This window comes from Phaethon aethereus (genome assembly GCF_964289735.1).
Source record: "Phaethon aethereus genome assembly, chromosome: 1".
Classification (NCBI taxonomy): domain Eukaryota; kingdom Metazoa; phylum Chordata; class Aves; order Phaethontiformes; family Phaethontidae; genus Phaethon; species Phaethon aethereus.
The window spans coordinates 117429678-117446724 of NC_138575.1; the positions used below are offsets into that span (position 1 = coordinate 117429678).

General features: G+C 36.1%; 1 protein-coding gene across 1 annotated transcript in view; it reads right to left on the reverse strand.

The window, feature by feature from the left end:
• Positions 1–2481: 2481 nt before the first annotated feature.
• SYNJ1 (synaptojanin 1) overlaps positions 2482–17047 on the reverse strand; it is a gene marked incomplete at both ends in the record, with an annotated part of 62073 nt that continues 47507 nt past the window's right edge. Inside the window, 6 exons of the mRNA XM_082013982.1 lie at positions 2482–3336; positions 7802–8022; positions 8677–8785; positions 12176–12249; positions 12344–12382; positions 14056–14103. Of these exons, the coding sequence (XP_081870108.1) occupies positions 2482–3336; positions 7802–8022; positions 8677–8785; positions 12176–12249; positions 12344–12382; positions 14056–14103 (1346 nt within the window). The remainder of the gene's footprint in view (positions 3337–7801; positions 8023–8676; positions 8786–12175; positions 12250–12343; positions 12383–14055; positions 14104–17047) is intronic.

Here is a 17047-nt window from a genome sequence, read left to right on the forward strand (position 1 = left end):
CCGGCCCTCCCGCTTGTCGTCATCAGAGACGCTTAAACGGCCCGCGCCACCCCTCCTAGCGGCAGCTGCGAGCAGAGAAGCGCTGCGGGAAGGGGGGTGCGAGGAAGCACCCGAGACACAGAGCGAGAAAAAAGCTAAAATTTCTTAAGGGCAGGTTTGTTTATTTCATGAACACACCGCCGCCTTCCACAGGGTAGATAGGGAATGCTGTGCGCCACCGAGCGTCGATACTGCGGCTCTGGAAAGGATACAGCCATAAATAGTTGTGTGCCACAAGCAAGAAAATCGTTACATTTAACAGAGCAATTTACCACAGGGAACACGGAATTCATGAAAATGTGTTGAGCGTTTCTAATTTTAATTCTTAGTATTTTTCAGAACTTCTGCTACTAATTATTTTCATTAATACACGTTGCAGCGGTTAGCTATATATATACACACTATATTTTTTGGAGCATTTCTTGTGATGTTTGCAGTACTTTGCTGTCAATCTCCGTAGTCCTGTAAAGTGTGCTGTATGCCAGGTACATTTTAGACAGTAGTTTTTAATCACTGTAATTAAATAGTCAACAAAGAACATATTTATCACGTAACTCCCACTAGCAAAAAGTTTCCCCAAAAAATTGTTTTGCTAATGTAAGAATATACCAAAACACCAGTCACACAGATGTTTATAGCAACAGTTTAAAACAAGGAAATTCACATACCAAAGCACGAAGCGTATAGTACCACTGCTGTTTAAAATGTACAAGTACTGTTTAATGACCTGAACAGGAAAAAAGCACAATATAAAACTCGCTACCGTCACTCCTCTTATCCAACTGCAGTTCATGGCTAACCATATACTGTTTAAAGGAAGAGTGGATTACTTTATAAGTAATATTTTGATAGCATTTGAGAATTTAAAGAAAAAGCACTGTCATCGTGTATTTTGCTACTATAAATATAATGCTAATATGTTGTATTTCAGTCCCTGGTTTTGCAGAACCAGTACAGTTCGTTCGCAAGTAAGCCAATGGGCGTAGGCATGTATTTGCAGTCCCCCGAGAGATGACAACATCGTGACACATTCAGCTTTGGAGGAAAGTACGCAGCTGCGTATACGAGCCATGTCCTAAGACACTATGAATTGTAAGGAGAACTGCAGGATTTTATAGCATATATAAATGGAGCTAAGGAAATCAGTTACTTTAAATTGCCTCAAGATAACAAAACATGGTATTTTATGTAATCTCATGTGAGCTTTAGAAAACTGTGAAAGCACAAAGAGTTGCATTTTTGTAGCATAGTATGTAGAACTGCGACCAAGCCTTCACTAGCCTCAAAGCTGCACCACACAGAGGATGGTCCCTGTCTCTGGGCGAGGAAGAGTCACTCGTTTAGCTTTAACTGCAGAAGTGACAGAATGATACTGTTCGGCTCAGAGAATTACTGTTCTCCTGTTTTCTCTGAAAGTTAGATTTTAAAAATACAGCAGTAAGTCTAGTAGACGGGGAGGATGCTGAGCAGACAGCTTAATGACATAAGATGACCTTCTCCTTCTCTGAGGTTGTAACATGGCTGCTGATTCCCTCCCTCAGGCATGTCTATGGGACAAGAAGGCCCTTCCAACATGCAAAAGAGGAGACTGGGACAAGCCAACTCCGGTAAGTGGTGTGCAGCTGCCAAAGACTGCTTTATATCTCAAAATGCAAGGGGATTTTTTTCCCAGATGTTGAGGGAAAAATTTATTGTACCGGTTGTTTCCAATTTCTGGAAAAAAGCATCTTTAAAACAGTAATGAACAAATGGATTATATGGAACAATTATTCTGAAGTAATGCTCGTGAACATGTCACAATAAAATATGTCACAAATAATAGCTGAAATGTACTGACACAGAAAATTAAAGTCAAATATTGAATATATTAATACGCAAAGTTTTGTTTGTATTTTGAAATTAAACTATTTTTGTTGTGCCTCAAATTCAAATATAAGCCTTACAAATATCCATAGCCTCTGTTATAAATTAAACAACTTCTAAACAATACTTGTCAACATTCAAATCTCAATAAACTTTGGCAGCTCTTTGGTAAATACTTATAAATATCATATTAATAAAACAGTAAAAACGGAGTAGGGAGGCTACCGGCAGGGAGCCTCTTTTTTTTGAAATGCCACAAAGGGGAACAGAAATGAGAGAGCTCCCTAAGCAAAAACTGTTTCCAAGATTGGTATATTTTAATGAGATTAGTAGCTCATCCTTCTTTTCTCTATTCCAATACTATTACATCGGGATTTTAATAAATTTCAGACAATTTTTTTGTGCTCTACCATATATACATATTCAAAATTTATACACAAACAAGAGTGGCTGTTTACGAGTGGAGTTAAGTTTCAGTGCATTTGACAATTAATTATTGCACACAGAATAATCTCAAATGCCCAATTATTCTACTGGATAAATGTAGCAACAAATATGATCTCTTATATTTTTGAACATCTATCTTTCTGTAAAATCTTGCGTTGGTGACACCTTAGGTGCCAAAGAAGTGAAAGGATCTGCAGGGGATCTGTTGCTGGTTGTTCTTAATGGTATAGGAGGTGCAGGTGGTCGTCTTGCTGGCATTGTATAGAAGCAATCAGTAGAACTTTTATTCCAGTCATTATCAAAGGTAAAGTCTGAACCAAGAAAAACATTTCGTTCAGTGCCCAGCAAATCTGGAGATCCAGCTGACTTCCTGGAACCGATTCGCTTAAAATCTGGAACACTTTTAGATGGCTTTAGCTTTTCGCTGAAATTCTCCTCCTCATCATCAAACGTTACCCATCCTTTTGGCTGTACATTTTTTACCACGACAGATTTACTTCGCAAGCAAAAAGTGTTTTCAGATGCATCAACAGAAAATACAGGCTTGCTTGTGTTACAGCTGGGAGGATTTAGAGAAGGGAAAGGATTGCAAGCAGCACGTCCTTCTAGTAGAAGTGAAGTGATTTCAGACTCTTGTGTTTCTGTTCTAAATGGGTTTCCAGCATTAGGAGTTCTTTCAGTGAATGGATTTGTGCAGTTCAGTCTAGTAGTGAATGGATTTGGAGAGCTGCGCATATGTTCCTGGGATGGGTTGAAGGTTGGAATAGGAGGCATTGCTGGCATGCAATTTACAGTATTCGAAATATCAGCATTTCTCTGTGTTGCTGAAGGCAACTGTAACAACTCCTTTTGGTTTAAAGTCGGAACAGGTGATGTTCGAACAGATGTCTGCACCTTTGACACAAGCAGCTTAAATGACAAATCTTCAAAAGGGTCACTGTTTAACTGTGTTTCAAGTTTAGTGCCGTAAGTTCCATTTGTTTTAATCTGGAAAGAAAACAAGGTGCTTAGTAATCACATGGCTGTCTGTTTTAAGATCACTACTGACTCCCCATTTCTCACTCAGGACTATGAGAAGAAAAGAAGCTCTTGGGCTTACAACTGAAACTTCAATACAATTTGGTTGTAACTTGCACAATGCACTTATGGTAGAATGATTGCTTCTCTTCTGGAAAACACTAACCCTTAAGCCCTTCTGTGAAGAAAAGCCTACTAGTTGTTAAAAACAACTTTCCCCCTTATTGGTTAATGCAACTTGAATCTGCTTCATGCAGGTCAGAATCCTAGCGAAAAGCACTAGTGGACACTGTATAAGGAAATCTTTAAGAAACTTGGGAAATGATGCCGTATTCTAAACAAGTGATAAACCAGCACAAATATGAAATAAAAAGCTCTAGGTTTCATTGTTTGAGAATTTATAACACTGATGTTACAAGCAATATTTAAGCATCACAATGAAAGGAAAAATTAGTGTTATTAGTATATGCACTTCAGACATTTCTATGTAGATGTATGCATCTGTAGGCATCTCCAGTGCTTCTTGACATGTGAAGGTACAATCACCAGTTTGTAATATTTTAAAATGGCAAGTTATCATTGTTTAGAATAATACCCAATGGAGAAGACAGAGTTTTCTCCATAGAACGTCTCATCTTTTAAAAACAAAATATTCCTGTGTTTATAAATTTCTTCAAACAACAATGCAACTTTTATACCTTGTAACAACTGTCCAAAAAGGTAGAATATCTACCTTTGCTCAAGTCATCACACTGACAGAACAGAGTTTGGAGCTTCCTTTATTAAACAAATGCAAAGAATTATGCTTAAGTTAAAACAGCTTCTGAGAATTCAAATTTCACAAACAAATCCGTCATTTTAACACATGACCTAAATAGTCTGGATATTATCATGAAAATTGTTAATTAATGTTTTGTTGAACTAGGATGCTAGCTAAAACTATCAACTACAACATACTATTATTATAGCCTAACCTCATTCTTTAAACATCTTGTTTTTACTGCATTTATTGTGAATAGTTTGAAGCGTGTCTCAACATATCCTGCCTAAGCAGCTATGCAAAATTAGTCTACAGGCTTCTCTCAGGAATAATAGGAATATTGTAGGTTTTTCCCAATGTATCCAGCATAACAATTTCTTTTAAAAAATTGCAGTTGTAGCTTGAATTGGTTGGCAGGAGAATCAAAGTATGCTGGCAACAATGCATTTGCTCTGGTGGTTTTTTTTTTTGAAACAACAATGTTGGTTACATGCATCCCTGGTACTACTACATCAGAGAGTTTCTAAAATAGATGAAGCCTACTGTTACCAAACATAAACAGAATAGTTCAATATTGGTATTTTTATATGTATATAGTAAGCGTTTTGGAAAATAATATGAAAACAAAGGCATCAAGTAACTGAGGGGAGAAATGTGAAAAATTGAACTGTGGAAAGAATTTAAATCAAATGCAGCTTGGCACCAGTTGGTTAAATCCTGTATTCACTAACCAAGTGATCAAAAAGTGCAAGATCCCAAAGAAACTACGAATCCCAACTGCTCTTTATTGTAAGTAAAAAATTGCTCTGAATAATTCTGAAGCCAAATGCTTTTAAAATTCTAACAAACAGTATATTTTACTTTGGGTCACAGCGAGTTCTCTATTCTTTGAGAAATATGAAATATGGGTTTGATTTTGAAAAAACTTTGACCATGCAATTGCATCAGGATTTATTTGTATTAAAGAGAAATACTAACTCAAACACCTACTCATTTTTTTCCAAGTAGACTGAGACCAGGAGATGCAGCAGTGACAAAGCAACATACATGAGGTTCCAATTGTCTCATAAAAGATGATGAAGCAAAATATTTGCTATGGCACTAATAAATACAGTTAACGGTATCAATTTTAATTGCATTATGAAAGGAAAAAGCAAACTATGGTATGACAGTCAATTCATTAATGTGGACAGGTGATTTTTAACGGGGATGAGACTGCAGATGTATGAAAACAAGATTCATACATCTTTTCTGCTTGAATAGATGGAGACCACATACAAGACTGGTAAATAGTCAGATACCTGTTACCCTGATGGTTGCTCCTGCTTTGAAAGAGAAACAGACATCAAAGGAAAGAAAATTAGGAAGAAAATTCAAGTAACAAAGCAACCTCATGTTAAAAATACTTTAAGTTTTCACAAAGCCATTTTTTGAGATATGAATAAAAACCAAAAATATTTATTACACGGTATACTAAATTTTAAATTTCTGTTGTAGTCTATGGTAAGACTTATAAGCTCTACCACTAAGAGTCAAAAAAACCAGCTCAAGCCAATTCTAAAGTTATTGCCATATAGACATTCATTGTGCAGTTGATTGTGCTATTTTTTGAAGACTGATTATAAGAATTTGACTATTGATGGCCTAATTCTAACCACCTATTAACATGAAAAGCACTAGAGCCCTCATTCTGGAAACTGTGCTGGTATAATCACTCATCTATATAGTAATAGTTTTTCTCGATGAAAAAAAAGTAAGGCTTCTCATTCCATCAAAACCCAAAATCTCCTTAATTTACAATAAGTAAAACTATTTACAATAACTACTTTTCTTTTTTAATCTATTGCTTGGTAATCTACAGAGTCCTGAATATTCACATGGTATACAAGCAGTTATTTTTATAAGGAGATACTTAGGTTCTTAAATATCACAATCAAGCTTTGAATCAAAGGATGGACTTGGAATCCACTGCCTCTTAAAAGACTTCGTATTTATTTAAAGACCTTTTCTCAGAAAACTTCATACTTACAAATGATAATCAGAAATTGAAATAAACATCATTTAACTAAAAAAAAAGGTAATAAAAAAATCTAAGCTGGAGACAACAAACAAAGCTCAAAGTGGGCCTTCCTTGTGATTGCACAGCCTGCATTAATTAAAGAAATCTGATTGCAGAGAAAATTATAGCTCCCTAAACTAGTCTTAAACTAATTTGGATATTGTTAACAACATAGCCACAGCATTACAGAGCTCAAAAATCTGTTTACAGTCATCTTAAGCATATTTTTGATTGCTGTGTATACACACAGATAAATGGAATTTTCATAATAATTTTGAAAGAACTGCTTGTACCTCTTTCACAAAATGAACAGTGGTAAAACTACATTTAGAAGGTGTGAGGTTTTCAAAAGTGACACGATACAATCTGTTTCTATTCACAAAAGTGGTATGTTCTCAAGTACCTTAGGCCTCCATGTATATTCTCTGCTGCCAACACTTCATACTTTCTAACAAACTACCAAAAGCCCTGATATTCTACCTGTATATTCAAAAATACCCTCCATTTTTTGGCCCAAGTTTCCAAAACAAAAAAGAGTTAACAGGCAGGGAGAGAGGTTCAGCAGAAAGAAAGGAAGCGTATTTAAAGATTTTTCAATTAGAATTCAAAATCAACTCACTGAGGACTGAGTTTGTCTGCTTCACTGTGGTACATAGTACGTATTAGCTAACTGCTTTAGTGAAAGTGGGCTTCAGATGCAGAGATAAGGTAAAATCCAAAATACTGATGAAAACTTACATAGTCATAAATATCTACAGCAGAGTTTATGTTTAAAAAAAAAAATCACAAACCTACAAATATACTCTTTGTAAGAACTAGGCACAAATCTATCAGCTTCAATAGATTTTTACTTTTATTCAGGTAGTGTATTATGTGGCCCAGCACCTGGTGCTGTAAAAACTAACAGCACTGGCCTTTAGTGAAGAAGTTTAGCCTTATGTATATATAAACAACACTGAAAACCTACTTCTGCATTTTTTTAACAGTAGTAAGAAACTATATCTTTTCCTAGTTTTTTTGAAAATAACTCAAAGTGCCTCGACAGAACAGAATACTTATGTTACTGTATTAAATTTTCAGATTATTTTGATATGTTTCTGTATCTTAAATGACACTGGCAAATGCAGAGAAATGTATTCTATGAAGTATCTATCAGTATCGTCTTCCTGCAATGAATTATCATCAATATAAAGCACCACATCATGCAATCTATAAAGCTTACTTTGTAATCAAAGCTGTGGTAGCTAGTCACTCTACAGTTTAAGTCATGCATGTGTCATTATAAAATTAAATTTCTTAGACTGAGTATTCTTCCATACAAAGTTGTCAAATGACAACGTAATTTTAAGAACAAGCTGTCCATAAGCTGTAAATCTGTCATACAAAATCTCAAGTTAAATGTTTAGTATTTGAGATGTTAGTTATTCATGGACAATACATAAGCAATTAAGTATTATCCTACTAGAGCCTGATGATCTTTGAATCCAATCTTTTGGCCTTTATTTTTATTTGTTTGCTTGCTTGCTTTAGGAATTCCTCACAAATCTACAGCACTCAGTACAAGCTGTGTTAATCTACCTAACGAAAAAACGTACAGACAAGGTGTTTTTACTTACTTGCTGCTGTGAAGGAGCAGATTCAGAAGGCAAGCTGTGAGATGATCGGCTACGAGGAGGCGGTTGTGGGGGTTCCAGACTTTGTGGGGCACATGTCTGAGATGGATGCGATGCCACAGGTATCAGAGGCTCCTGCATCCGTAGCACAGGTGGTGGCTGAGTGGTGGGCTGAGCAGGTCCAGCAGCCTGAGGCTTTAGTGGTTCAGGAAGCAACGCTGAACCTGCAAGTGTATTTGCAGTGTTTTTCATTGTTAAGAATTGTAACAACTCTTAAGAATGGCATGAATGAGAACACGTGGCTGTAGAAGCACCAGACAGAAATGCAGAAGAAGGGGCTGTAAGAACAGCAGTTGTTTATGGCAACTAGAAGTCATCAAAAGCTCAGCATATCCCCGTTAAAAATTATTACTATAGATACAAAATAGAGAACCAGAAACCATGTCATTCTTAAGTGTACTTCAGTTGTATTTAAAAGTTGTATTTTGGAAGTCACTACTATAAAATGCATATTTTGATATTAATACAATTAGAAAAAAAACTTTAAGTTTAGGAAGTGCCGAGAATGATCCAGTGACCAACACCTATGATAGGACACACCAATATGCCCAGTCCAGAACACACCAATCTGATTAAAGTTTCTCTTGATGGTGTGAATTCTGTGGATCTACATCTCCTCTGCTGCCTATTATCCAATAAGGGTTTACAGTACTTCTGAATGATCAATACTAACAGAAACTGTCAAGCGTTACTACATTTGAGAATCTTAATTTCTAGTGAAAAATTAAGATATCTGTTGAAAACAAAGCATTCAAGCTAGAGACAGTACCTCCTGACTGAACAGTGACATTTATATTTAATTTCTAAAGTAAACTTACCCCTTGGTGGTTCTGCTGGTTTGGTTTGAGTTTCAGGTGCTGGTCTTCCCCCAGAGGGACGGACATGGCTTTGGGGTGCACTGATAACTCCAGCTCGAGGTGGAACAGTCTGACATAATTGGTAAAAAGAAATTATTTTAGTTCTACTTGGGATCTGTAGTCATCTACTGTTAAATGATTCAGAATGATTAGGACTCTGTAAAAAATAAGTTATTTCATAACAGTTGGTGTGCTAATTTTTTATGTACATATAAAAGCAAATAATATGTTCTCGACACATTATGAGGGTTCATTTCAAAGCAAAGGATTTTTACAGCAGTTTTCAACTTTATAGAAATATTTACCTGCACAACAATGATTGAAACACTTATTATTTTGTTAGTATTTTACCTAAGTCTGTGAATTGTAAGCAACAAAAAACCTACTTTATCTGGAGATCTCGTAAGGACACTTTGATAACGCCCTGTCAACGCAGATTGTAGGCACCATCTATCTTTTAGGCTATAATTATAGCCTGCCATTTGCAAACAGCATCTACTGTCAATTTTATATAGTGAAAGTCCAAGATACACATAAAAGACTATGGTTAATTCTTTTCTTTGAAGCGTATGTTTGCTAACTGTAAGGCAGTTACTCCTGTTCCTCAGCAAACAGTATTAATGAAACATACACTCTGCCTCATCTGAAAGCTGGAGTCTTCCCAAACTTGTTTGAATAGAAATTAACATGCTGGGAATAGAATTGCTCTCATATAACAAAATTTAGAAGTCTACATCAGTATTTAAAGAGAAATGGAAAACAGATTACAAATGAAGATAAATGAATTACAAACACCACATTTGAAAGCTGAATGTAAAGCATTAGAATAAAAATGCTAGATTTCAGAAAAAAAAAAGATCATGAGGCAAGATAATTTGTAAGATTTGTTTCCTCTAAAATTTTGTGTACTTGGTATATTCCAACAAAATCTTACTAACAGTGGATGTTCTAGAACTGGTTTTCAGAGCAAGCCCCATTAGACAACTCTCTACACAAATGTGATTTAAAAACAAGCAAAGAAACTTCACTACTACAACACAAGCATCATCCTTGATCTTACTTTTACTAGATGTATGTACTGTACTTCGAAGACTTTGTATTAACATCTGATTCATTATGCTTGACTGAGTCCATTTAACAACTTTCAAAATGCTCTAAACCATCTAACCTCTGAAATATCTATCTTCCCTTTAATTGCCAAGATGCATTTTGTCATTTCTTTGAATATTCTGAAGGTAGGCAGAAGGATGGTTGGATTAAATGCCAAAATGTATGACAAAAAAAATGTACATCAAAAAGGAACAGAAAAAGAAACCAAAAAAGCTTAAAATAATCCTTGGGACCACTCAGTGGGAAGTGCTGCCCACCGTGGCTACTGTCCCTGGTCCTGAAATCCTTGAAATGAAATGCTGCTCAAAAACAACCTGAGAAAAAGGAAAGAAGCAACGTCAGTTAGGAGATCCAAACGAGGGTTGAGCTAAGGCTTGAAAAGCCTTGCAGATCTTAGAAGTCTGAAAAAATGTCTCCTATTGCATTTGCTTGTTTTGTTCTGGGTTTTTTGTTTGTTTGGTTGGTTTTGTTGGTTTGGTTTTCTTGTTTGTTTGGGTTTTATTTTCAAAGAAAATCTCAACATCTGCAAAGGAAGAGGTGCAGTCAGCTTTGTCTTGTCACATTATGATGGCAACTTCAGTAGCATGGTCCTTTCTGGAAACTGGCAAGAAGCTCTAACAGTAGTCCAAGTCCAGCCTGGGCATTGAGAAGCACAGCACAAGAGAACAGTACTACTTTTTTTCTGTCTTGTTCATACGAAATAAAATTCTTGCATTTATGCCTATTCCAAGATTCTGGTGGAGTCTCTTCCATATACCAGATCTTTTTATTCAATTATTTTGATTAAAAAATGGCAAATCCTGTGCTGGCTCCAGATTACAGAAAAAAAAAAAGGTGAGGCACACGGTGATAAATGAATACATTCTTTCCTATGTATAGCAGGTTTTCTCCATCCAAATTTTAGAACAGGGCGTAGTGCAAAGATCAAGAACTGTTCACTGTGAGAATCAATCTCTTTGAGAAAAATGAATCAACAAAAAGGAATTTCAGTGATGGCTTTCAATAGTAGTTTTCAGTGGTTTCAATAGAAATGGCAATAGCAGTAAGGTACAACTCCTTTAAGCTCTACAAGAACTCATATATCAATGAATGTATCAATTATGGTTAGCTGCATCTTTATTTTAATGACTTCTTCACACACTCTCTCTCTTACTCACAACAGTTGGTCTATCACTTTACCTGAAAGAGAGGTATGGAATTAAAAGAAGAGGTACCATATTTGTACGTAGGCCAAAAACCTCATCAGTATCTATCCCACTAAGATTTACATGAGCAGAATGCTTTTTATCCTTACTGAAGACTCGTATCTGTGCTCTCCATCCTGTCAGTGTTGTTGTGAACGTTATCCCAATGAGAAGAGTGAAATGCCTTGAAGAAGGAAAACAAAGTTCTCTAATGACCAAGAAACTGGTAAGAAAGAGCCAACTTTTGCTGCTCTTTAGTCTACAAAACATCCAGATATAAAAAAGTATGATCTAAGTCAAAGAGCCTGGAACTGCCACAACAGAGGCAACAAAATAAGCACAAATACTGTGGTTGACGTCAATACAGAAAGAAAAGTCCTTCATGCTGCTGCGTAAATTCTCTCTGAAATATGCCGCAAAGTTAAAGAATTATCAACAAATACCAGACCTATAGCTATTAAAACACTTCCTCCTTCCCTAATGCAAGGCTCCTACTTGCTGCTGTTAAGAAAAATAAGGCAGATATCTTCCATCTCTTGATTTCTTGCTTGTAGTGAAGCATTCAGTCGCCCATAAATCCTTCATTCAGTTCCACAAATAATGAAATGCAGAACTAATGTTTGTTGAATGTTTTGTCAAAATAGGTGAATGTTTCACTTTTACCTGAAGACCCGTATCAAAATTTATTTTTAAAACAAGGTACAAAATTCCATTACACATGGAATCAGCAATATAATACATGAACTGCCTATATAATACTGTAACTGTCCACAAGCAATTAACTGCCATCAGGATATACATTTCAGCACAGAAGATAATACATTTTATCATACCAAATAAGCAGTGTAGTCAACAGGAACATATAATACAATGAATATCTTTGCACTTTGCAGTTACTTGAAAGTGGACATCAAACGTGGTATTACTTGGGAGCCTATGAAGTGACTGCATAGAGTGCAAAACAATAAAGTCATGTCCAGTATATGTATTCTGGAGTACTTTTAGTCAACAGACAAGAATTACTGAGGCGATTAACTCATATAAGCTGTAAAATGACTAGTTCATGTTGCAGTTTTCTTACATCTGTTATGACTTACAAAAACCCATTGCCAGCATAATAAACTGTAGAAACTTAGGAAGAAAATTATTTAAGCCAGAATACCTACCGGTCTGGTTGTACCATACCCAGCAGTTCCTGTGCTTGAAGTTCCAGCTGCTGAAGGTGGAGGCTGATTACGAACTGGAACAGATATTAGAGATCACTGACTTAGAATATATGTCAAAACCAACTACTTCCTGTGTTATAATTAGTACAAAACATGTATCTGTGTTACCTAAGTTATCTTTTCTTTGTGTTCCAGGACTTTTTTGTGCTTTGAAGCATGAAAAAAAGATTAGATTATCTTTGTTAGATAAGTCACAGGCAGGTCGTATATGGCAATGGTATATTATCACTAAAGAAAATGGGAGCAAAAAGACAGTGATTTTCTAGAAGTTGCTACATATTAAAGTCTATCCACCAGCTAAGCTGTTACTCTAGCACACTCTTATCCCATGGCACACGTGAAGTAATTTGACCCTTCTATTTATAAATTAAGTCAAATCACCTCCTGTTTGTTGCAAGCTAAAGACTCCCACTTGAACAGGTACCCTGTGTTCTCAATTGTGCTAGAAGTTGTTGTTTTCATTTGTAATATATTCTGCAGATATTCTAACAGCAGTCTTTAAAACAAAGAGAACTTATGTAACATGCTGATTCAAAAATCATGCAATTAGAAGAGTACATCTGTTATTACACATGGTTCAGCAATCTACAGGGTCTACACCAAAGTTCCTGAACCTAATCTTTTTGTTTATGGGATAAATATATTACAGCACCAACCTCAACATTTACATGCTGATGCTAATGACAACCTTGTATGCAACATTCAAGTTGTGAAGTGCCAAGATATGGAAAAATTATCTTTACCTCAGAAAAGTGCACAATTTCTAACACGCAAAGAAGTTTAGGATTCTGGCTTGTGTTTCTGTTGCAAATTTCCCAGGAAGGTAAAATCACCATGTCAGTTACAGTAACTGGAAGGAACACTCTGTGGTACATAAGACACTTAGTTTATCAAATTGGCTTCCAGTTGTCAGACAACCCTGCTTTCTCAGAACCAGTTAGACTGGGTTTCTGGGTACAGTTATCAGTAACGCAACTCGTACCCTGAGCAACTTGGTGACAGTTTGCCCTGCTTTGAGCAGAAGGTTGGACTAGATAACCACCACAGGTACCTTCCAACTTGAACTATTCTATGCATATAGTGATTTTGCCAATTTAGAAAAATGAACCAGCAATATAGCCAAAATTAATTGTAGTATACAGGAGGACATCTTGAGTGTGACTATATTAGGCCTTTCACTGCCATACCTAGATTTGCTACAAAGGGTCACATTCCTGAGGGAATACGAAGAAACCCAAAAACATGACTCTGCTGGCCTGGCTAAAACAGGACCCATTCAGCGCCATATGCACAGACTCCAACTAGAATAATGCAAGAGAGAGGCTTCTCATAAATGTATGTCACATTTAGGCACCAGAATGAAAATACATACACTGTATTTTGTACCTACATCGCTTTAGGAAGTGATAAAAATACTAAATCATAGGCTAAATTATTTAAATGGAAATTTCTCTCCCCCAAATATATGAACATATGTAGTTCTTTATGGAAAAATTAGGTTTCCTAGATTCCTGATTTAGTTACAGGTATAGCAATCAGTCAGCTACAGCTTCTTCTGAGAGTCAGTCTTCAAAGTATTCTTGGTTAGTGCAGTCTAGGTTTTCACTTCATTTTTCATAAATGAAGACTGCCTTCTACAAAAATTCACACCATCACTGAAAAGCAGCAAGCAACTTTCCTGTCTAAAAACTATGTTAAATAAAAAAGATTCTACACAATAAACACGGTCATGAAACCACCTTTAGTATCACAAAGGCAATCATATTACTCAGGTATTAAATTACAAATCCGTTTCTAGAATACAAAAATTGTTATGTTACCTTCTACTTCTCTCCTAGCTACCCCAGGACTGGGAGGAGCTCCAAGACCTTTTCAGAGAAAGAAGAGAAGCTGTACATTGCATAAGAAAAGCAGTAGATTGAGAAAGTAACACCAGAAAGAACACTGCCACGAGACAGCTTTACATAATTTAAAAATGGTCTAGCTGGATTGTAGTTACTTGTAGGAGATAACTGCAGCAGCACGGGGAAACCAGACTGATAAGAATTAAGAGATCAGTAAGTATGATCATGTTTAGAAACATGCTATTATTTCAATTTTACCTTGCAGTTGAAAGAGAATTTAATTTCTTCAGTATTCACCCTCCACAAACTTTTGTAAATTCAGAATGATATTAAAAGTCAATCTTGAAATTCTTCTAATGCAGAGTACATATCTATACTCAAACACTTGAAAATAAACAGGTGCACCAGTTATACCCTGCAACATTAAGTCCGCTTCCTGTAATACAGAAGAATACTATGTAGTATGTTTCTGCCAAGACTACATATGAATAAGCAAGTTTCCCATTTTATATAATGTATTGTATCCTACAGAATTGTCTTCTTATCTCCAAGCAGCACTCTATACTTGGGAAAGCTGCATCAACTAGTACACAATAGATGTCACAGCTCAGATTGAGAGAAAGAAGATTTTCAATCATGCATAACCATGCTGAATTATTTTATTTCTGCAATATGATCAAGCATATACCGGGTCCATAAAATTATGTGGTAAAAACACGGCAGGACATAGATAACACTAGATGGTATGCAAGGAGAAATCCTTAAGGCATGCGCATAGGAATAAGTAACAGTAGTATCTGGCAACTCTGGAGTGGCTCAAGTATAGAGGAAGGAAAGGGAGGCAGTGTTCAAGAAGCCTACCTTAAAAGCAACTTTTGCCTTAGCGATGACACAGCCTCATGCTTTCTCATCATGTGCCAATGTATGGTATCTGCGAGCTCTCTGTGATCTGGAAAGAGTGCTGTGAATTTTGTCAGATATGGGTGGAGGTGTCACTCAGTAGGAAGAGTGAAGGTTGCAGATGAGGCTGGTATGCGATTATCTCTAGAGATGTCAAATCTCTGGTTTTGCTAAACATCTGGTTCAAAGATGTTAAATACTGGCATATGTTATATGTTCTGGGTGAGTGCCAGGCTCTGCCAATTAACCTTAGATTTCCATCACAAAAGTTTCCGACTGAACTTCTCTGCGAGAGAAGCAGCACTGAGGAGGGATGAACAGAGAGCATTTGTAAGGAGGGGGCACAGGAGGAGAGCACTGCCTGAGAACATCTCCTGACTCTCAGGTACTACCTCTGTCCCTCTCCCATGCAACCCAGAGGAATCGTGGGGGAGAAAAGAAAGTGGTAATCCATAGACTATAAGAAGCCTACCTGCGAACCGGAAGAAAATAAAGGGAGGTAGAGAGCAGCCCAACAGAGTACAGGATGCTCCTCTGAACCCTCTGTGGTTACAGAGACAAAGCTAACTACTCTTCTCAGACTATTAACAGAAATGGACAAAATAAAACCTCTCCAAGACAGGGAACTAGCCTGTTCATGTCACAGGTCTTCTGCACTTTCCCCTCCCAAAGCTCAACTCAGCCCATACTTTGAGTAGGTATTTTCAGTATGCAATTGTTAAGCAAATCTTGTTTTATGCAAGAGGATTAATTAAGTCAACTCCTTTCAGGAGAAGGAAGGCAGAGAACCTCTTTGACCATAGCATGTAGACATGTTTCTGTGTTGGTGCACCATACAGAGGAAGACTCTGTGCATAACTATTTTAAAAGGTTTTGCAAATTTAAAAATATTCATTATATGGGAGAGAAAGGGCATAAAGGTCAAATACCCCAAATTTCACTTACTAATAATACTTTTCAACAGTGATAAAGCAAAATTATAGTGTTGTGATAATGCTATCACAGTTGGTATTATAGGAAGATGTTAATCTTAAGGACAGTGGAAAATGTACATCTCAACCTGAAACATATTTTTGGGTATCATTTTAAACTGTTACTGTAGTCTGTATATAGCTTGAAATCTCTATTGCAGTTTGAAACAGTATTTTGCAAGTAAAGATATAACGTATTTGTTTTAAATAATATTTTAAGGAAAGGGAGTGGATTTATGTAGAAACAACCTGTAACTTATGCCCTGACATCTTTTAGACAGAACTGCATGTTTTGCTAAGATTACATTTAGACATTAGCTTAATGGAAAATAAAGCAACTGCACCCTCTCAGAAAGTAAAATGTGCATATATGTGCACATGTGCATGTGTGTGTATATATATGTAAAACGTAGGCCATTTGCCTACATTTGAACAATGCATTTACTGTTTTAGCATTAAGGCTTCTTGTTTCCTCCATTACTGAACATTCCTTCTTCAGCAAGAAAAGAAGAAAGGTGCTGTTCCCCTTTTTTTTTTAAAACAAAACAAAAACAACAAAAAAGCTTTTTTCAAAATGATTGCCATATCCTAATGCACCCAAACAACCTGAACTCTACTCTGAAAAAAAAAAAGCTACAAGGGAAAAATAAAGATGTTGAATGGTTCTTGCAAGGCTAAGTTTAATGTGTGACTATAAATATCAGGGTACACTAATAAGTACATGCTGCTTGGGTGCATGTATTTTCACAGCTTAACATACTTGGCTTTCTTTTAATGTCAACTTTATTACTGTATTTTCTAGGTTTATTTTATTTATTTGGAGCATAATCACAGTGAAAATGTAATGCATTTTACCCAAATCATTGCATATACTGAAAATACTGTGCATTCTCTCAGTCTTAACCCAATCTTAACTCCGTTTTAACAGTTTAAACCAATGATAAGAGACAACTATAAGCCTTAGGAAAACAAAACAAATGTTATTTTTTAACTTCAAGTAATTTATAATAGCAGCCTTCACAATTTTTAATTTTCTGTAAGAATTTACTCTGTAGTGTATTAAAATAAATCCTGGGTAAACAGGGTACAACATTTTA